This window comes from Chelonia mydas, chromosome 4 (genome assembly GCF_015237465.2).
Source record: "Chelonia mydas isolate rCheMyd1 chromosome 4, rCheMyd1.pri.v2, whole genome shotgun sequence".
Classification (NCBI taxonomy): Eukaryota; Metazoa; Chordata; order Testudines; family Cheloniidae; genus Chelonia; species Chelonia mydas.
This window is the reverse complement of record NC_057852.1, coordinates 136,934,816-136,958,072: the sequence shown is the minus strand read 5'-3', so window position 1 is coordinate 136,958,072 and position 23,257 is coordinate 136,934,816. Positions and strand designations below refer to the sequence as shown.

The window sequence follows — 23,257 nt, the reverse complement described above, 5'->3', positions numbered from 1 at the left end:
TCCATGAGGAAGGACGGGCGGTTTCTGAGCAGGTTCTATGGGCATTTTGGTCAAAGTATCTAATTTCACTAACCGGTATCAATATTTCTGCTTTTCCTTGCTGCAGAGCAAATATTCTCAGAACACTGGATTATCCCATTGCTTCCCAGAAACCGACTTTACAAGATGCACCTGATGAGTCACCTAAAGATTCTGCCAGCTCATTTTCACTTTTTTTATCCTCTAATTCATTTTCTGTTTTCAGCAAGTCTGCAACATTTTTCCAAAAGATTCAACACTGTGAGTAGTTGGTTTTGCCAGCCAGTGGCTGGCTGCTGACAGCAGGTCTGTATTTTAGCTAGGGATTCCATTCACACTTTCTCTGGCCATGTTAGAGATGGGGGGCCAAATTCTGATCTCATTTACACTACTATGAATCCAAAGCATTTGCACTAAAGTAAGTAGAGTTATCCCAGATTTATGCTGGTCTGAATCAGCCCATGGTTTCTAAATAAGGGGCAACTTTTGGGCGGTCTCCTACCACAGATGTTCCTATTTCACACAGGAGTTACTGTACATTAATAACATAGAATTATATACTATGTGTCACCATTCAGGGCACCTGAATTTCCCCTTCATGGTTCAGCAAGGTCACCCACTCTAGGCTCCCAGATCCCCAGCTGTCATCTCTCTTGAGCGGAGACCCACATTTCTCTCCCTCCTGATGGGGGTTTTTCCAGGCTGCACAGTTCCCTGCTTACACTGAGAGTTCCCCAGAAAGTCAGACTGCCTAAGCAGGCCTGCTTTGCTTTCTCCACAGAGGCTATAAACAGAGTAATTGCCCACAGTTACCACACCACTCTTTCTAAGCAAGCACATTTATTCTTAAGGGGAAAGCATGACAGAGAAAGCATATTAAAACAATAGAAGAACCTACACACATGCTAATAAGCCTACTAGAGATCACCCCAACTCAAACAAGAGCTCTGGCAGGTGTCAGTCCTTCAAACCCCACCCAGGGGCTCTACTGTGGTTACAAGTTCATAACCCCTTTTGTTCAGAACAAGAATACCCATGAATCTGAGATTCCCTTCTTTATACAGTTTGGGCCTCTGATCTTGTCCTCATGTAACAGGTGATGAGCAGACCAAGGTTCCCTCCTAAGGGCGAAGCTTCTAAAAGCTGAATTCTTGCACAGATGGAGGAGTTTATGCTTGCATACACTTCCCCCCGGAGATTTCCTGGAAAACCCACTTCACTTTAAAAGTTCGTTCTTGTCTGCCCATTGTTTCAAATAGTTCTTTGAAGCTCTTAACACTTCCTAGGGTTTACATTAATCATGACTGTCCCCTAGAGACATTATATGCAAACCCAAAATAATACATTACCATTTGCATTTTTAATACAATGTACTCCCAAAGTACTTAAACTTAATCCATTAAAGTTTACCCAGAATACTGCAGGAAATTGCCATGCCTGTCACACTAGCCACTTTGCAGTTTGTATCCTCTCCAAGTGTTTGCTACCCCTCCTGTTTTGGTATTAGTGGCAAATGTGTTCAAACTTGGATTTACACAAAAGAAACATCAAGTAAAAAAAACAAAAGAAAACCAGAGCAAACCAAACCATTTAAAAAAGACTTCACTTTCTGTGAAGCAACCCAAACGGGCAGGGGGCAGCGGCTCAGTCTATGGCCACTGCAACTTTTTAGGATGACAGGTCTGCCTCCTGTTTCATTGACACATGCTTCACCACTGTGAAGGAATTAGCTCCAGGGGCCATTTGCAAGGGCTCCAAGATTATAGTCTAATAGCTCTCAAACTAGTTGATGACAAGCTAGTACTTTTTAATCCATGATTTCCAAGATGCTATTTTCCCTTCAGTTCCAAGAGCAGGGACCCTACTACTTTGTTACTGATGCACCAGAGATTTGTGTAAACAACAAGAACATGTGAACTTAAGGTTTCAGAGTAGCAGCCGTGTTAGTCTGTATCTGCAAAACGAAAAGGAGTACTTGTGGCACCTTACAGACTAACAAATTTATCTGAGCATAAGCTTTCGTGAGCTACAGATGAGGTGAGCTGTAGCTCACGAAAGCTTATGCTCAAATAAATTTGTTAGTCTCTAAGGTGCCACAAGTACTCCTTGTCTTTTTATGTGGACTTAAGACATCCCCAGGAGTTTCTACTGTGATTATTCAAAAGTTGGAGGGGATAACACCCAAACCCATCAGATAATTGGGGATCCCTGGAGATTTGTAGAAAAGCAGCTTAAATTGCAGAGAGCTCCCCTGTAACTATGCTCCTACAGAGCTTAACAGCAGATAATGAAGCAGGCTGGATGCACCCTCCCAACAAGCTCTACCACAAAGCTCCATGAACCCAGAGTGCAACCACACAGCTCTTCTTCCTACTCACTTCCTTAAGGCTGGATGTGTCTGGCAGCACGGCTTTGTCACAGGCTTGGAAGACCCAGAGCACAGTGGGGAGACACAAACCCAAGTAACCCCAGGGGAATGGTAACTGATCTTTGGTTAAACAGGAGCTTTACTCAGTTGGGGTTCGTTGTAATAACTGGGCCTACAAATTTGCCCTAATTGTGAGCCAAACTGGATGAAGTACATAAAAATTCACAAAATGTCACAATAACCTATAACAACAAATGCTGATGGGCAAAGGTAGGAAAAGGAGACAAAATAATTAAAATTAGTCCAAACATAAAGGCCTACTAACTAAAGCAACTAATGGACTGTGTTACAAATCATGCTTTATAAAAAATAAATAAATAAGTGGGAAAAAAAATCAGCTAACCAAAATTCATGTGTCAGAAACGACCTAATTGGTGAACAAAATAATGAGGGGATGGGCTATTCTGCCCACCATTCCCTTTGAGAGAGCTTAAAATAAGAGATTTTAAGGAGAAAAACTGGCTACTAGAACAAGCTTCACCATCATGACTGCCACCCCCACCACTAACTGGGATCCTGGCTTTCATCATCCTGATCCTGAGACGTCCTGACCAGACTGGGGCAGAGAGAGGGTCCCAGATGACATCACCACCTCTACCAGCTCCAGCTGAAACCCAACCACTGCCTGGGATGAAACAGGATCCGACTTTAACAACAGCTCCAGCCCATCTCAACTCACTTCTTCTCTCTTCCCCGGCAGGACCATTATTACCGTCTTTGATACCATCTAAGAGACTGTCTGACAAAGGAGGGGGTTTGCTTCTAAAATTCTCTCCAGCTAAAGGGAAAGGGAAAAAGGGATGCTGTTAAAATGAAAGCCTCAATACTTTCCATTTCTTCTCTCTCTTTTTTTTTAAACTATTTTTCTTTTCTTTCTTTATCTTAAATTAAAAAAAAGGTAAAAAGGAGTTTAAATGGTGTATTTACCATGGCACTAACCAAGCCAAAACCTCTGTTTACCAAACCTCAAACCTTGTTTCACACTGTTTAATGTGGGACAATAACTGAATTATGTTTATACCTTTAACCGATATATTTCACCTAAATTAAATACAAGTTCCACTGTATAAGACAACACTTGAAAGTAACTCTTCAACCAAAAAATATAAAGAACACTTCAACACCAAGCTTATCCGTTGACATATCTGATTGTAAAAATATGAGCGTTAATTGCGTAATTTGAAGGGAATAATTCTCCTTTCACTAACTGCAGTAACATGTAGAGTCCATGGATCGGAGAGTGGATTATTTTCTGTTCACATGCTGAAGTCTTGTCTACTCTAGGAAACTTTGGCAAAAATTTCTCATTGTTGCTCAAACCAGAGTTAGCAACACTGGAGACCTACTGTAGATGAATTGCCAGCCTGCGTAAGCAAGGAAAGACCCACCCTGGGTAGGCTCAGAGGATACCGTGTTTAAATGCTGCAAGGAGCCCATCTACACTGGAATTGGCAACAGTGATAAATCTTTGCAAAAATTTCCCTAGTATAGACAAGGCTTAAGAGTGAATCACTAGAAAGAAGTGAGTAGTTGTTAAGTAACTGTCTCTGTTTCTCTGGACAATGACACAAAAGTCTCATTTGGAACCCTGCTAGCCTCTTTCTTGCTCTAACAGGGAGGTTTTCTCATCCTTTCGCAAGATCCTGCCTGCTCCCACAAAACTTCGATGTTAACGAGATAGCAGTCTGGAGTTTGCACCCAGTCAGCAAGTGCCAGTTGTTTCTCACTCTGGAAACTGTAAAAGATTTACTAAAGCAAAGCTCGGATTATCTATCCCACACTGAATTCCGAGTGTTTCAGCATAGTGACTGGAATGTGTGATACATCAAGGCTTGCTTTATGTACAAGAGCATCTCCTGTCATTGTTCTTTTTCCCAACCTCTTAAAAAAAACTGTTTAACTCCCAGCAGAAGAAATATTGTCCCTACCAGGGTGCTACTTACTTTGCTTTGGAAGTTCACTGAGAAATATTTCAAGCCGACAGCAAGGACCGCTAAGTGGTTCTGTTTAGTGCTAGTACATATATTAATGAATCAAACAGGACGTCAGTGTTGTCAGGTGGTTAGAGTCAAGGGGTCAAGAGGTGCCCCAGGTCTGCCACAGTCACTATGGCCCAAACATTAAAAATGGGGGAAAGGGGTGCCCAACTTGAGACACGTAGGGCTTAATACCTAGAGATGGTGAGCACCTGCAACTCCCATAGACTTTCACGTGCTTAGGACTCGCTGAATTGCAAGGAATTCAATTTTCAAGGGGCATCTCTGTGACATAAAAAGGCACAATCCAGATAAGTGGGGGGCTTTGTCACCCCCGCCCTGCAACCTTTGGTCCCTTACAATGCCTTGCTGTAGTAGCTCCCACCTGGGCCACTCTCAAACAGCTTTTCAGCAGCAAAGCCACACACTGATTGTCTGTGTGTAACTGCACCCTGCCAGCTACACTCTGGCTCTCACCAGTCTTGGTTATGTAGCATGGTGATCCGAACACACTCCCAGTCCCAGATCATCCCCCAGAAATGTATATCCTGTACTGCCCAACCCTCTCCTGGACAGTACAAATATATTAAGTTTGTTATTCCTTTAAGGGAATAATATAACAGTTTATTACCTTAAACAGTTTCCCAAACACTTCAACTTAAACACACTGGATTAGATAAAACAGCAAAGCAAGTTTATTAACTATACAGAGAGAGATTTTAAGTGAGTATAAGTAAAGAGACATAGAAGTTAGAAATGGTTATAAGAAAAATAAAGACCAAATGCTTACTAGTGCCTAATTTAACAAACTATATTAGATTCAAGTAAAATTTCTCACCAAACGCTTCCAGTAAGATTACTGACCAAACTCTTCAGGTCAGGACCCCCTTCCCCAAAGTCCAATGGCTGTTTCCTTTTGTCTTCTCAGGTACAGAGAATGTAATTGGCAAGGAGAGAGAGGGGGGGCGTGCCTTGGGGTGTTTGTCCCTCCTTTTTATAGTGTCAGTCCCCCTCTTGAAAAACATTCCCAGCTGAGAACCAGGAGACAGAGAGTCTATGTGGAAGGATATTCCTTGCTGTTTTTTTCCCACTTGTTTGAACTTCCTTAGTTTTCCCTTCCTGTTTGATTACTCTGTTTACTCCTTAAATGGTCATTAAGGCAAGCACATATTCCTTTCTTTAGGACAGACCTGTCTTCTGAATAGGCAGGGCTGTGGGGTTTGGAACATGTGTTAATAACATTTTACAGGGGAATCTTATAATTTCACATACCATGTCACCACATATATCTTACCAGGACAATACTGACCAGCAAATTATGAGTTTTCCAATAATACCTTACAAAGCATACCTTGTACAAAGATTATTACAATAGCTTGCAGGGTGCGAATACGGGGTGTATTCTGTCACAACCTTTATTTTGTCACCACATCATCAGTGGTTTACCATGCTCCGGGATTTTTTTTCTGGGTCTTAAATCAAAAAGCGAGATATGGACTGGACAGCCTTATAGGCCTTTTCCTTCCCACTAGCCAATGGAGCATTGGTTCCTGCAGGGCTGTATATTTTCAGGTGCTTTCACGTGCATCAAAGCAACAAACCCCATCTCAGAAAGGCAGAAGTAGTACTACTTTACATATCTCAGTACTTGTCTCTCAGGACTTATCTACCCGGTGGGGTAATGTGCACTAGGGGTGTGGTTTCTAATGTGCACTACGGCATTGCGCACACCCTGTTGGTGAGAACTAAAAGTTCCCCAGTGTGTTTTAACGTAGTGTTGTTTAAAACAGTACTACGCTAAAGTGCTCTCGGGAACACTGACTGCACACCAGGAGAGTCTACAAGAGTGGTCTCCAAACTGTGAGGCACAACTCGTAGTGGGGTGCAGGGGTGCAGAGGAACATTTGGAGGGGTGCAGCAGGGGGATGGGATGAGGAGGGAGCGCTACCCAGCCCTGCTCCAGCCCTGCCCCCAGAAACTCCTGCCAGCCAGTGATTCTCTGCAGAAGACATAATACCGTCTTGGGGACTGTGTTATCTTTCCTACCTAAGTGTGATGAATCTGGGTGGGTGTGTGCGCGTGTGAAAGACAGCAGAACAACCTGCTTTACTCCCAGCCTGCCCATTCCTCTCCCAAGCCTGCTCAGCCTTTGCGCCCCCCCCCCCCCCACATCAAGGAACCCACACCTGCTCCGGGTGATGGAAGGTGCCCAGCAGGCAGCTGAGCCCCTTCTGCATCAGAGGGAAGATTCACACATGGAGCATCGGGGTTGGGAGTGGGGTGTTTACACACATACAATGGTGGCTGTTGGGAACTAATTTTACTGGCTGGGATCTTGTTTTGGTGGAACTGATTTTAGGCATTGCTTCCAGGTTCTGTTCTCCATCCAGTATCGATGGGGCCAGAGTGTCACAGTTCAGATTAAAATGCAGGAGAGAGGTGCTCCCAGTTCTGTCCTCAGCCCGTTAGAAAACATCCCTCAAAAAGAAAGGGAAGCAATGGGAGACCCAGTATACAGCCTTCTGATAAAATGTAGGTAAGAAATAGCGGATCGGAGAGGGGAAGAGTACAGTTTACGGCAAATGGACCTCTTTGCTCATCATCAACAATGTTAAGAAAAGTTATTATTCTCTAAAAGGGATGCTGTTTAGCCTTCAGTAGAGTCATTGTTCTCTGCCGTGTCTGGGACAGCATGAGCAGCTCTTCCTGCTGTTAGCACGATTGAAGGAAGAGCACAGTAATCAATATATGCCCATTATACTGGTGAGTCTCTTTTCACCTCACTGAGACTAATAGGGGAAGAAATTAAACAGTTTCAAAACAACAAAGTGGTCAAAACTGCATTTGGAAAGGCTCAGGAGTGAGAAGCTACCAGTGACATGCCTGAGTGCATGCTCAGCCAATGCTCACGGAACGGGGCTGGATGGAGGAAGAGTGTCTCTCTCCTAGGACAAAGGAGGATGCATTTCAAAAGCTCACATTTCTCTCTTGCTGTGGCTCATTCAATTTCTTTCAGTGACACACTTGTGTTTAAAAGGGTGAAGATTTCTGGTTAGATATCTTGAGGGTGGTAGAAAGAAAAATAATAAAAAACCAACAAGATGAGGGGGAAAGGCTGTCTCTTTGTTATCTCCATGTCAAGACACCGCAGTGATGGGTGCATGAGAAATACATAGACAGTTCTTTTCCATTTATATTGCCATAGCTCCCACAATGTGCTCGGTTTTCTACAAACGTATAGAAAACACAGAACCTAGAATCATAGAACCATAGAATTAGAAGGGACCACAAGGGTCATCTAGTCTAATCCTCTGCAAAGATGCAGGATTTGTTGTGTCTAAACCATCCAAGACAGATGATTATCCAGCTTCTATTTGAAAACCTCCAGTGAAGGAGCTTCCACAACTTCCCTAGGCAGTCAGTTCCATTGTCCTCCTGTTCTTACAGTCAGGAAGTTTTGATGAGATTTAATCTAAATCTGCTATGCTGTAGTTTGAACCCATTGCTTCTTGTCCTACCCTCTGTGGCAAGAGAGAACGATTTTTCTCTTTTTTATGGCAGCACCGAGCTCCCAATCTAGGGTTCTGTTTCCACAGACACCTACGCACATGCTTAATTTGAGAAGAAAGATGGTCCAGTGTTAAGGGCACTAGCCTGGGACTTTGGAAACCTGGGTTCATTGCACTGCTCGACACAGACACCCTCTGTGATCTTGGAAAAGTCACTTAGGGCAGGTCTACACACCATTTTTTGTACTGGTTTACTTATCTCAGTTCAGAAACCAAAATAGTTAAATTGGTGCAATACTAAAGCATGGATGTAAATTTATGGAAATAAGTTAACCAAAATAAGCACCTTTAGGCCAATATAATTTCATTCATACTAAGGGGTTGCACCAACTTAACTATATCAGTTTCTAAACTGATATAGTTTACTTGGTACAAAAAAAACCTCTGCAGAATTAAGGCGTATTTCGGCCTTTATCTTGCAGGTCCTTATGTGATGCACGGTGAGCCACGTACAACTGGCATACAGCACCGGAACTTACACTAACACTGTGGCTCTTTGTTCTCTCCTAGTGGCGAGACCACAAATAGACGCTGTGGCACACCCCCAGAGGGCAAGCGTGAGAGGAAGGATGTTCAGGAGGAATATAAAATTGCTGCAAACACTTTCATGGTCTGTTTTCCGTCTGTCTCGTTGTTTAGTCTGTAACTAGGTGTCTGTTGCGCTGGGAGCTGCATTGATCCTGACTGGGACCTCTGGATGTGGCTGTCATACAAAGATTAAATAGCAATAGTTTATACTCTTGGCTGATCCCAGAGCACACAGACATTCCCATAGAGATTTATTCAAAGGACAGGGACACCAGGACACAAAAGGCGCAATGGGATGGATGTGTTTTGCTGAACATACCAGGTAGGTTGTTTACGGGGAAGTGATTCTACTGGTTTGTTGTTACAGCTCGATAGGCTTTAGCACAGAAAGATGAAGACGTGGGCCCTTTCAGTAACATAAAAGTCTAGCATCACGGGGAGATGGGTTGAAAGAATGTTGCAGTTCTTTAAATTAATTTGTGAAAAAGCATCCACAGCACCGATTCCCTAATTTAGTCCTTCAACAGGAGACCATCACCCTGCGTTTTACAGTGCCCAAGCAATACTGTCCATGTCCAGTAACCTTTGGTAAGTTCCTTGGGAGAAGCACCTGTTTTTCCTGCATTGCATGTTTGTGCAGCACTAATAAAAATAGTAAAGCAGCCGTGGTGTCAAACAAGGATTCTTTAACTCTCCCCTGTGTAGCTGGTAGCCATCAAGTACGGCTTCTTTCAACTTTTACCACCGCTGACATGCCAGCATCAATCTGTTCTTCCAATCTGTGCTGATCGGTTGCTCAGGTTGGAAAAGGGACTCTTGCAAATAGAGGACACAGATGCAGTTCTACAAATTAGACAAATGATGCAAAGAAGCCTGGAAATAAAGGACAAAAGCCACATCGTAATGTCTGCAGCTGGTGAAGCTTTTTGGTTTGAGGATGTGTCTGGGCTGCAGAAAATGCCACTTTTAAGTAGTATGCAGCTTTATTCAGTCCACCAATATTTTTATGACTGCTGTTCTTCTTCAGAGAAGTATTTATTCCTTCAAATGAAAATGCTTTTGTTCCAATGAAGGCTCCCCACAGGAGGCAGTCTGGGAATGGCTGCCCTGTTTAGAATTGGAGGTGTTACAGTCTATACCTTCTGCTGCAAATTGGCTCCGAGTGCAAGTGTGTGTGTCATTTTCATCTATCTCCTTTCAAATATCACTAGCCACCAGAGTTGCATGCTAAAAGCCTGATCCCACCAGCGGCCCTTCAAGAACCCGGGGGAAAATCTGCAAACAAAGAGCTCGCAGGATTGGGCACTTTACATGTAACATGTTGCCTCTCTCTCACTGCATAGAAGCTTGTAATGAATGCAAATGAAAAAGATTTTGCAAACTCAGTAATGGAACTGTTTAAACTAGGAGCTGGGGGAAAGCTGACAGGTGCCAAGGAACACTCAGGTGGGACAAAAATCTGGTAGGGCTCTCAGTGACTCAAAGGTATCTCTGTACACAGAGAAAGGTGGGACAGATGATACACTCTCTCTCCCTTCAGCAAGGATCACACCACTGCCACTCTAAGCTATTAGACAGGTCTACAACTCTCTACTGTTAGCTCCTAACAGGTCTAAGAGACATGTCAGAAAGCCTGATTCTCTCATTGCTTCCCTTTTAACTTTTCAGAATACAGTTTTCATTCCCAAACTGAAATTAAATACTGATGCCTCTTGTGTCAAAACATTTTCAGATATGTTGTGTTCATGCATCTACTTCATAGCAGAGTTCAAAAAAACAAACAAACCCCAACAACAATAAACCAGGCGAACCCCAAGCCACCACTAGATTTTTTTCCCCCAGAAGAAAAAGATAAATTTTTGTAATGTAATTATTTAGGAAGTTTTAACAGGTTTACAAATCATTGCCATGTAAATATCTAAAGTGTTAATTATTACAACACTGAAGTGATCTTTTTGTTTAGAGAAACATTATGCAGTAATAGAATCATCAAATCTCTTTGTTTAACAGAGTATTATCATATTACAGAGTGAGCCTCTTTCTGCCACCCAGGCTGTGTTATTTCTGGGGATTTTATTAAACTGAGTGAAACTACGGACTCTACTCATATTTACCAAACCATGCATGCCTGTCAAATGTTAACATTCAAAATAATTGGACAGGTGTGCTGCGGGGAGGGGTTTGGCAGTACTTTTAGTATTGAATAAACAGTAACTAAATATCTATCTGTCCTCTGACAATTTTGCAGGGTACCTAATTGATGCATTGAGTTTTTCCATAACAACAATCTCCCATATGTTTTGGAACCACTCCTCTAACTTTTAGCTATTTTTCTTTTCCCAATGAGAGGTTATCAGTAGTCTAGCAGCTACTAGCAGATTAGATGAATTTTTCACCTGTTTGAGTGTGTCCCTTTTCCCTAGGAAGCCCCTGGGAACAGGTTACAGTCTTAAATTAGTGGCCATTTTGGTGAGCAGAGAGCAGATCTATCGTTCCCGGATCAAACAAAGAGGGTAGGAGGAGTAAGTGGGCAGCTAACATGTCAACATGAAGCTGAAGACAACGAGGATGAGGTTGTGCTGTGAGGAAAAAGGGAGAGCAAAGGAGCCAGAGAGGAAGGTGGAAGGGGGGGAGTCGGGGGCAGTAGATGGTGACTACATGGAGGGGGAGTGGAGATAAGAGGCAGGAGGAGTGTTTGAAGAGGAAGAAAGAGTGGTAGGGTTGGAAACAGCAGAAGAGAAGCTCTACACCTCACCTCACTCCTTTGCAGACTACTTGAGGTGGAGCATGTGAGAGAAGAGGTCACTGTGAGGGTGTGGCTGCAGCAGCAGTGTCAGGAGAGGGGATCCAAAGTTCCTGTAAGTGCCTGGAGATAGAGGGAGAAGGAGACGAAAAAAACATGGATAATGGTGATCTTTGAGATGCAGTGTGTGCAACCACTGGGTATTTCAGAGGGAGCAAGAGAAGAGGATGACAGGGAGACTGCTTGAAAAGGAAGGGCTAGAGGTGGTGATGGGACAGGGTGCAGGAAATGGGACTGGTGGGGATGGAGGCTGGGTCAAATATCGCACAGAGGAGGAAGTGGAGGTGGAATTTGGATTTGTGGAGGTGAGAGGGGGTGAGGAATGGGCAAAGGGGAGAACAAAAAGGGAGAAGCAAGGGGAAGGTGGAGATGGTGGATGCAAGTGAGGAGTGGGGAAGGGAACCAGTGGAGGAAAGGATGACAACACAAAAGAGAAGTGTCAAGAGAGTGAACAGGGAGTAGTGGCAGAACGTGGTTAGGAAAGAGCAGCCTATGGGGTTGATAGGAGCGTACGCTCAGCTAATGCAGACAAGAGCAACAGAACAAATAATCGACCCAAAGACTGTATTATAATGTATATGCCCAGAGGCAGAGTTAAGGCTGGACATGGACTGGAACCGTGGCATTTCCCTAGCTTTTGAGCACTTCACTTTGCAGCTGTAATGTTTTTTACATAGATACTTCTACTTTAAAAAACAACAACAACTGAATATTTCTTATTTTGTGCCTGGTCAGCTCTGGCGATTTGCTCTGCCTGGAAGAGGCCTGATTTTGTGCAAAATTCTGGCTGGTTTCCTTGCATTTTCTAGAGGATTTTTAGATTAAGATTACCCTGTTTCATGCTATTGAGCAACAGCTGAGCTTTCTAAAATAATTTCTTCTGACTCCAACAAAGGCTGTGCTCCTATTGGGATCCGGGAAGTAGCTGCAAGGCTGTGAACCTTTCCCCAGAGGATAACTGGGGATGAAGAGTGTTTACTCCAGCATCTGCCTCGTAAGGAGGGTCATGGCAAGCAGGAGCAGAGTGCAGGTAAGGGGCTAAGGAAAGCCAGTTCTGGAAGGAACTGTCCACGACTGTTCCATTTCAGAAGGTTGAATCTACATAGAAGGCGAAATTTCTCTTTAAAAACCCTGCCAAGGAGATAATAAATGTATTGAGAAAATATTTGGTGTTACAGAGTTTCTGATGGTCTTTTACACTTTCATTTTTCAAGTACTGGAATTGTTTCACCAAGCAATGAAAACAAACTAAGCATCGTTATTACGCCTTTGGCTGCTGCCGGGGAACCCTTGGCAACATACACTGAATGGAAAGAAGGCAGTTCTGGATACTGGCAGGGTTAGCGTAACACAAAACTGAACACTCGCTAGAAAACGTCAGGTGGCACATTAATTTAACGGCTCCTTCAAAACAAGATGTTCTCTGGACTAAGACCTGATAGTAGGTTGTGCCTGGGCTGTTTGAAGAGCTGATAAGGGTTTCACAGAACTATGAGTATATCTTGTAGGACTTCAGCAAGCTAGAGAGATCGACTCTTTCAACCAGTTTTGCACCCACCGTCTAGAATTTCATCTAGACCACACACCCCTAGTTTACTTATGAGAATGCCGTGTGGGACTGTCTCAAAAGGCCAAAGGTGCTTCCCCCTTCCACTAGGCCAGTAACCATGTCAAAGAAGAAAACCACACACACTGCAGCCTCACCGAGGTGTCCAGACACCTGTCTCATACCTGAGCCCCAGTGAGATCATAAACCAGGACAAGATAGGTGGAGGAGCCATACAATGTAAGTGCATTTATTTTAGTGAGGCTGTATCAGCAATTAACGTGACCCCCTCAGAGAAGGAGGGTTTATAGACAACTCTGGCTGCCAATACATGGACACAGTGACATGCCTGGTGAGAGACTTCAGTTTAGTGAAGAAAGCAACATATTTTTTAGGATCTAGAACTAGCAAAATACATATTTTGTGAGAGCTGGAGGGTAGTGATGGTGCTGGTGATGAATGTTATTCTTAATTGACACAATTCTTTAAACTCAAATGTTATGCTTACATTTAATAACAATTTTTATTTAACATGTTTACAGGTTAAACCACCTCTTGTGGACTTTTGCTCAGCAAAACTTTTTAAAATGCCTAACAAAAGCCCCCACAAAAAAACAAAAACAAAACACCTGTCAGGTATGGCCTAGGTATTCTTGGTCCTGCCTCAGTGTGGGGAGAAGGCCCAGATGACCTCTCAAGGTCCCTTCTAGCCATACATTTCTACGATTTCTATGAAATTATTAGTATTAACGTGACACACACCAAGTTACTATGCCCAGTGCCAAAAAGAACATGGAATAGCCAGTGTAAGACATCCAGTTCCTTCCAGAAGCAGCATATACTGGCATTATAACTAATGCCAGATGAGATCCGAGCACTGGGACAGTCATCAGCTGTACCATCATTAAGGATTTATTTTAAAAAAAGTAACACTTACTAAAAACAGATCAGTAACAGATGATAACTTGTGGTAATCATGACAGTACAAACCCAGGAAAGTACCAAACTAGTGACTGGCTACAAAGACATACATGAAATTTTCCACCGAATGCATCCGATGAAGTGAGCTGTAGCTCACGAAAGCTTATGCTCAAATAAATTGGTTAGTCTCTAAGGGGCCACAAGTCCTCCTTTTCTTTTTGCGACTACAGACTAACACGGCTGCAACTCTGAAACCATACATGAAATTTGTTTTTCTTCAGTAAAGTAGTTGTCCATGCACAAGTAGGAACCCAGTAAACAACCGCTCGTATGTATTACCTCTTTGTTGGTGACTCCAGGGGGTAAAGTCCCATGTTTATAATCCTCCAGCAACTGCACAGCTCCTTTCAGACGACTCTGCAAATACATAAAACAATAAAGCATGATCAGCAACATTTGTTCTGCACTGATCACGTTAGACCTAAGGCTGTGAATCTAGGTTACAGGGCCACGTGCAAGTCTTAAAACACACTTCTTTATGCAAACCTCGGGATAGGTGTATTTTTTATATATACATACACATTTAGTACATGTTTCTGTGTTTGATTTATATTATCAGCTTCTTGAGAGAGGGACTGCAGCTTCCTCTTTGTTTGTACAAGTATCTAATAATACATAATAATTATGTGGGATACACAAAAGAACAAGGAATGCTGGCACAAATGGTATCAGAAAGTCTGTTCAGCTGAAGTCTTCTTAATTAGCATGATAAATTTGATTTACTATCTCAAGAAGGAGGCTGGATTCATAATGCAGCTAGGGAAATACTTTTTTGAGGACAAAATGACCTACATAGGTGCAATGGACAGTGCATTTATGGGGAATCAATTCATACCTTGCACCAAATGCCAGAAACCATCAAAACACCCACTGAAGTCAAAAGGAGTTTTGCCTACATAAGGACTGAAAAATATGGTAAAGTAAATTCAAGACCTCAAGAACTGCAGTAAGAGGCACTAGCCCATATAATTAATCTGTATTATTAAAAGAAAACACACGCACAGAGTGGCCACCCTTAAAACTTCAACATCTACCAACAATTATTAAACAGCATGTTTGATTCTGATCTCAGCTACATCAGTGTCGAGCAGGATAATTCCACTGAAGTCAATGCAGTTTCTGCTCTATATTGTCTATATATTTGGGCCAGATTTTCAGAATCAGTGTTGGCATCATTCTGCTCCCACTGAAGTTAATGGGAGTTTGATTGCTGAAGTTAATGAGATCAGAATTAGGCAAGAGCCGAGGCCTTTTTAAAATCCCACCCATTATACACACACAAACACATACAGAAATAAGCAACTTCCTCATGTTGCACTAAAAGGCAGTTTTTAAATACCTCATGCATTCAAATTATCGCAAGTATTGATATTCATGTATTGCTGAATCAAAAAGTCCCATTTGTTTCCAGAATATATATCCATATTTCAAGGGGAAGGATGATCTTGCAATTAAGCACTGGACTGAGACTCGTAGGCCAATTCTTTTGATGTTTGGTAATAAAAAGGGGAAAGTAATCTCCATTCAATTAGTCCAAAATGCAGAACATCAAGTCAGGCTGTAAAGGCTGGCTTCAGTGAAGGCCACTGCTTTTCCAGTGCCCTGCCAAACCTGCAGTAAGGCTGCAGAAAATGTCAACGGACTAGGGAAAGATTTCTCATTTATTTAAAAACAAAGACAATTCAGGTTATTTACCTGGATGATGGATTCCCTGCAAGAACCTTAATGTTTTTAAATGTTACTGTCAGGCTTGTTTAGTTGAACATTCCTGCCCTAGCTGTTACAACTATTATTTCTAGATAGGGATGCTTTATAAAGATTTTTTTTTAACATGATGATATCTGATTATAATCTACCTAGGTATTTATGGCCCTTAGCATTGTATCATAGATCCTCACAAACATTAATAAGCTTGTCCTTCCAAAAATTAGGCAAATATCATTAGAGCAAAACTTGTTCTTCTATAGGCTGGGCTAATTGCTGGCAGATTATTAGTCCCTTTTTGTTGCAAACATCAAAGAATACTTTGTTGTTTTCTTGGAAATACCAGCAGTTAGGCCAACCCGAAATTGGCAATAAATGAATGACTAGTGCCTTTCAAGTGTTCGGTACATAAATGCATTAATGAAAAAGTGGCAATCCCAGCATTCTACAGAGCAAATGTGTTGTGGACGGATCAATGCCCATTTTTGCATACACTAACCTAATTCCATATATATTCACATATTTTTGGCCTTGGTATTACATTTCGCATTGGCTTACATTTATTAGCAGTGATTCAACACATGTGTAAAAGTGAGTAGTCTTTGCAAAGACACCTAATGAGGTTTAATTTCAGGAGACATGAAGAAAGGAAGAATTCAGGAAACATTCTAACAGCCTGAAGGAAACGTGAACACTAGAGCAAGCTTCTTCTCTTCAAGCTCTGCAATGGAGGTCAGTCACGGTTACCGGGCTAGCTGCACTGCTGTCCCCTCTCTGCATTTGCCTGAGAGCATCTGAGCAGGTGACAAGTTGCTTTTTGTGGGGTGGAATCACCCTTTTCTCCCACTCTTAGACTAGAGCCTCGGTTGCAGATGCTTGTGCTCACCAGGATTACCTCAGCAGGTCTGACTTCAGTTAGGTACCTGCAGTTTTGCCCCTAGGGAATCGTGACAGTGGTATATCCACAGTGACTACACAGCCTTGTCAAAACAAAGTATTGTTTATTCTTAACAGTCGGAACACCAAACAGCACAAGACAGCAAGGATTTGAAAACAATAAAATAGCCTAAATACAGGCATACTAACATAGCACTTACTGTTCCTCTCTCCTTCCCCACACAGTGTTAGCCAGGTACCTCAACCTCTTCAGACTCCTGCCACACAGACTCTCTCAGTCTCAGCCTGTTCCCTGAATAGCCCCCAACAACTGACCCTGCTTTCTCTCAAGAGAGGGACTCTATTTAGTATCCTTTTGATCTTAAGCCCCCAGCCCTGGCAAAGTAAGCCTTTTAAATTTGCTGGAGCCACAGCAGGAAGTCCCTTCCTAATTATTAGCCCAGCCATTGTTCTTGCAATGGCCCTTGAAGCATTTGCCCCAGAGATATTTTATTTCTAGTCTTTGTTTTACAGAACAGACCCTTTTGACTCAGCTTCAGGAGTCAGATCACAGCCCTTACGGCAGTCAGACAATCACAGAGCATTTGTATGTTAATACAGAGCAGCCTTCATGTCTTCCACTGTCACTCAAATGTTTTGTCATCCATATATATTCATTTAAAGCAAGTTTTATCAGACACATTACCTGGTAAACTCAAGTCTCTTTTCAGAAAGCACTAGCCTCATCTGAAACCTCCCTGCACCCCACCCACTTTCTCTGGGAGGTTCCAGAATCACTCTGGGCTTATATTTGATCTTGATTTGGTTTGCTGACTTAACGAAGATACACTCCAGCAATGTGAAGTCATCCTAAACTAGCAGTGTGTTCACTCTGTTCATTGGGTGGGACTGGGATGTGTTGGGGACATCCGGGGTACAGGCACAAGTACTGGAGAGAAACACCACACCCTGCTCCAAAGACTAGGGATTATGTCAGTATCCAGGCTCTGGAGAACTGCAGACACACAACTGGAACACACACAAGGTATTTTAAAAAATAATGAAATGATCCTCCTGGAATTAATCATCCAGAGCTTTAACTTCTCACAGTCAAGCAGCTTTAAAGTGAGCGAGGGGAGGAGAGTTTGGGTCTTTTCCTAACAGGACCTGATTTACTTTAAAAAATATACACAATAGTGTCTAGATATGACAACGAAGGGCACCTTACGGGTAAGGCTAGTCATATGTCCAGTGGTCAATGCCGGTCACAGATCCCACAATTTTTACAAATAAAAAAAGGACTGTGTGGAATTATCTGTACTTTTGTTCAAATAAACAAACAAGAAAAGTTCGCTTTTTAGCCCTGATGGTTCTCAGAATGATCTAATGGGAAAAAATGAGGCAGTGCCATCTTCCTAATCCTTCCAGTAGACAGAGCTTCTGTGGAGCATTCCTCCTTTCATATAAAGGGGTTAGAAATGACAGGAAAATTGTAAAACCATATAATTTAGGAATTATAACAAGCTCTGTCAAAACACCACCAAGTATAAGAATGTTATCGATATCCTGTGCGTAGTAAGGGTTTATCCTACCTGAATAAGTTTGATTTTTATTTTTATTTTAAAAGATAAAAAGGTACCTCATGTATATGAAAACATAGGCAGCCACTTTCGGGAATGAAGGGGGAAGAGAGCAAATGAGAAAAAATTACGACTTTTGCATTTTTTTGCTATGACAAAAATTGATTTTTTTCCAATTCACCCCCACCCCAGACAACACAATTCTGATACTCATAAAGGAAGGAAATATTAAAATAGAACTAAAGAACAGGAGAATCCGATATGGCAGTGCAGGATCCAGAGGTGAAAAGTCAAAGACAACAGAATGAATAATAAGTAAAGGATCCAGAGAAAATAACCAATTTTCCCTACAAAGCTCCACAATAAACCAGTATTGCCAGCTCAATATACTGGAGAACCATTCATGCTCATTATTAGTATGGGGATTTGGGGGCAGGGTTTTCCACTGAAATTACCTACACTGTGTGCCTTGCAAATCATCTACACAGAACAGCATGTAACTTTGAATGAAAGTCTAAAGTAAATAAATGAATGGATCTGTGTTCTATTTTTTTCCTCTTCTCTTGAGGAAATCTTAGTAGTTACTATAACAACCCTGGCTGGATCTCATCTTGTTTAGTACAGAAACAAACAGAAACAAAAAAGCCCAATTTTTGCTTTTAAACTTGCAGTCTCCTTTTGGCTCAGCAGGCAAAAAAAAAAAATAAGGCTTTATGAAAGGAATGAGCCTCCAAACAAAATAGCTGAGGGTTGTGAAAGATTACAAAAGGCTTAAAAACAACTTATGAGTGTCCTACAACAAACAAAAATGTAAACCATAATGATCATACTAAGAATATGAAAGCACTTGGTTTAGAACGGTTCAGCTTGTTTTAATAAAATATTAACTGCCCCAAAACTTTGCTAATACAGAGTTAAGATTAACCAGCAGTGCCTCATGTAATTCCCAAATGCTGAGTGCACCTGTTCCTTAAAACCTCCAAAACCCAGGAAATACAGAGTTGCGGTCCACATCAGTCCAACGACGCAACTTGCGCCACGAATAGTTCCTCTGACCCTACAGTGGCGCAGCATTATTATGGTGGGGTGATGCCAGCACAGTTAAGGTTGCGCCAGGATTTCCATTTTACGAAGGGTAAAAAAGGCCTGCAAAAATTCTATCTGTTGGTTTAGAGGATCACTTTGAATGTTTATTGTGTACTGCTTTATTTTTCTATAGCAGTTTGTCGGAAGAAATATCATTTGACGTTTGCTATGACTGCTGCTGCTTACTGGCGTCTTTCATTTTCCTTCTGTTTAATTTAAGCTATTTTCCTTGACAGTACTTCTAAATCTGTAAAGTAGAATGTGAGTATCCATGTGGATTTTAGGTAACTTTGAAATATCAGCTTTTAACTCAGAACCTGTGCTCTCACAGCAAAACTTCCAGAAGAAGCCCCCACCGAATGGAGGCAGAGAGCAACCAATTTGCACAACACAAATTCTCAGAAAGCTGTGGAAAGCAGGACTCAACTCACAGCATATGGCTGCTGCTCAGGTTCAATAGCCACAGGGTAGCACCTTGAGCTATCCAATTATTTGTCTGCCTGAAAACACTGGCTTGTAACAGAGCCCCAGCCTGCTGCAAATACGCAAAATTTACTTTCTCTGGCTTGTCTACTTGGATTGAGCCATGTTGTAAGGACAACTTTTAACCTGAATAACTTTTAAAATATTGCTTCCTCAGAGGGGCAGTAGGTGCTGAGATCAATCTTGAGTAGGTTATATCAGTTTGGGGAGGATCAGTCCCTAAACTGATCCTCAGTTGTGTGAAAAAAAAAAGAAAAAGTTGTAATATCAAAATGATAGGGTTCTTATATTTATTTGGAGGGGAAGAGGACATATCTAGAGAGCTCCTTGTTCAAGTGACCTCAAATGTGGACCAGTAAGTCTACCGTAGATGTCCAGAAGGCACTGCAATTTTCATGACAATCCAATCAAACGTGGATTTTACATAACTTAGAAAAATCAGGTATTAAACATTAAGCTAGTCTCATCCTTAACGACAGTGGGGCTAGCTCCACCAGAATGATTCACTGGGGACTGAACAGCTCAGGGGATTGGTAATGGGATATGGAGCCTTCAGGTGCCTGGTTCAGGTTCACTACAGTCCAATCTACATACATACATACATACATACATACATACAGTACAATCTACATACCACACAGACTATGCTGACAGCTTGTGCCACACGCTCTCAAAGAAACTGCGGAATCACCTGATCAACATCCTCTACAGCAAACAGGGGAAGATTAAGAATGAGCTCTCAAAAATGGATACTCTCATAAAAAACCAACCTTCCACACAAACTTTCTCGTGGCTGGATTTTACTAAAACTAGACAAGCCATTTACAACGCACACTTTACTTCTCTACAAAAGAAAAAGGACACTAAACTTTCTAAACTACTACAGGCTACAAGGGGCCACAGCAATGGTTCCCTCAACCCACCCAGCAATATTGTTAATCTATCCAACTATACTCTCAGCCCAGCAGAAGCAGCTGTCCTATCTCGGGGTCTCTCCTTCTGCCCCTCCACCCCCTCGAACATGATACAGTTCTGTGGTGACCTAGAATCCTATTTTCGACGTCTCCGACTCCAGGAATATTTCCAAGTATTTCCAAGTCTACCGTAGATGTCCAGAAGGCACTGCAATTTTCATGACAATCCAATCAAACGTGGATTTTACATAACTTAGAAAAATCAGGTATTAAACATTAAGCTAGTCTCATCCTTAACGACAGTGGGGCTAGCTCCACCAGAATGATTCACTGGGGACTGAACAGCTCAGGGGATTGGTAATGGGATATGGAGCCTTCAGGTGCCTGGTTCAGGTTCACTACAGTCCAATCTACATACATACATACATTACAATCTACATACCACACAGACTATGCTGACAGCTTGTGCCACACGCTCTCAAAGAAACTGCGGAATCACCTGATCAACATCCTCTACAGCAAACAGGGGAAGATTAAGAATGAGCTCTCAAAAATGGATACTCTCATAAAAAACCAACCTTCCACACAAACTTTCTCGTGGCTGGATTTTACTAAAACTAGACAAGCCATTTACAACGCACACTTTACTTCTCTACAAAAGAAAAAGGACACTAAACTTTCTAAACTACTACAGGCTACAAGGGGCCACAGCAATGGTTCCCTCAACCCACCCAGCAATATTGTTAATCTATCCAACTATACTCTCAGCCCAGCAGAAGCAGCTATCCTATCTCGGGGTCTCTCCTTCTGCCCCTCCACCCCCTCGAACATGATACAGTTCTGTGGTGACCTAGAATCCTATTTTCGACGTCTCCGACTCCAGGAATATTTCCAAAATACCTCTGAACAACATAATGATCCACAGAGGCCTGCCTACCAACATTACAAAAAGAAGGATTCTTGGTGGACTCCTCCTGAAGGTCGAAACAGCAGACTGGACTTCTACAGAGAGTGCTTCCGCCGACGTGCACGGGCTGAAATTGTGGAAAAGCAGCATCACTTGCCCCATAACCTCAGCCGTGCAGAACACAATGCCATCCACAGCCTCAGAAACAACTCTGACATCATAATCAAAAAGGCTGACAAAGGAGGTGCTGTTGTCATCATGAATAGGTCGGAATATGAACAAGAGGCTGCTCGGCAGCTCTCCAACACCACTTTCTACAAGCCATTACCCTCTGATCCCACTGAGAGTTACCAAACGCATCTACAGCATTTGCTCAAGAAACTTCCTGAAAAAGCACAAGATCAAATCCGCACAGACACACCCCTGGAACCCCGACCTGGGATATTCTATCTACTACCCAAGATCCATAAACCTGGAAATCCTGGGCGCCCCATCATCTCAGGCATTGGCACCCTGACAGCAGGATTGTCTGGCTATGTAGACCCTCCTCAGGCCCTACGCTACCAGCACTCCCAGCTACCTTCGAGACACCACTGACTTCCTGAGGAAACTACAATCCATTGGTGATCTTCCTGACAACACCATCCTAGCCACTATGGATGCAGAAGCCCTCTACACCAACATTCCACACAAAGATGGACTACAAGCCATCAAGAACACTATCCCCGATAATGTCACGGCTAACCTGGTGGCTGAACTTTGTGACTTTGTCCTTACCCATAACTATTTTACATTTGGGGACAATGTATACCTTCAGATCAGCGGCACTGCTATGGGTACCCGCATGGCCCCACAGTATGCCAACATTTTTATGGCTGATTTAGAACAACGCTTCCTCAGCTCTCGTCCCCTAACGCCCCTACTCTACTTGCGCTATATTGATGACATCTTCATCATCTGGACCCATGGAAAAGAAGCCCTTGAGGAATTCCACCATGATTTCAACAATTTCCATCCCACCATCAACCTCAGCCTGGTCCAGTCCACACAAGAGATCCACTTCCTGGACACTACAGTGCTAATAAACGATGGTCACATCAACACCACCCTATACCGGAAACCTACTGACCGCTATTCCTACCTACATGCCTCCAGCTTTCACCCTGACCACACCACACGATCCATCGTCTACAGCCAAGCTCTGCGATACAACCGCATTTGCTCCAACCCCTCAGACAGAGACAAACACCTACAAGATCTCTATCAAGCATTCTTACAACTACAATACCCACCTGCGGAGGTGAAGAAACAGATTGATAGAGCCAGAAGAGTTCCCAGAAGTCACCTACTACAGGACAGGCCTAACAAAGAAAATAACAGAACGCCACTAGCCGTCACCTTCAGCCCCCAACTAAAACCCCTCCAACGCATTATTAAGGATCTACAACCTATCCTGAAGGATGACCCAACACTCTCACAAATCTTGGGAGAAAGGCCAGTCCTTGCCTACAGACAGCCCCCCAACCTGAAGCGAATACTCACCAACAACCACATACCACACAACAGAACCACTAGCCCAGGAACCTATCCTTGCAACAAAGCCCGTTGCCAACTGTGCCCACATATCTATTCAGGGGACACCATCACAGGGCCTAACAACATCAGCCACACTATCAGAGGCTCGTTCACCTGCACATCCACCAATGTGATATATGCCATCATGTGCCAGCAATGCCCCTCTGCCATGTACATTGGTCAAACTGGACAGTCTCTACGTAAAAGAATAAATGGACACAAATCAGATGTCAAGAATTATAACATTCATAAACCAGTCGGAGAACACTTCAATCTCTCTGGT

At 42.7% G+C, this 23,257-nt stretch overlaps 1 protein-coding gene across 11 annotated transcripts in view; it reads right to left on the bottom strand.

Annotated features, from left to right (window-relative positions):
• Positions 1 to 23,257, bottom strand: part of SFXN5 (sideroflexin 5) — a 175,386-nt gene that overhangs the window by 126,360 nt on the left and 25,769 nt on the right. For all 11 annotated transcript variants that reach the window (XR_005225270.2, XM_043544945.1, XM_043544947.1 and 8 more), the window contains exon 3: positions 14,129 to 14,206. Coding sequence is in view for 10 of the 11 variants with exons in the window: in XM_043544945.1 (XP_043400880.1) it covers positions 14,129 to 14,206 (78 nt within the window). In the remaining variant the exon portion in view is untranslated. The remainder of the gene's footprint in view (positions 1 to 14,128; positions 14,207 to 23,257) is intronic.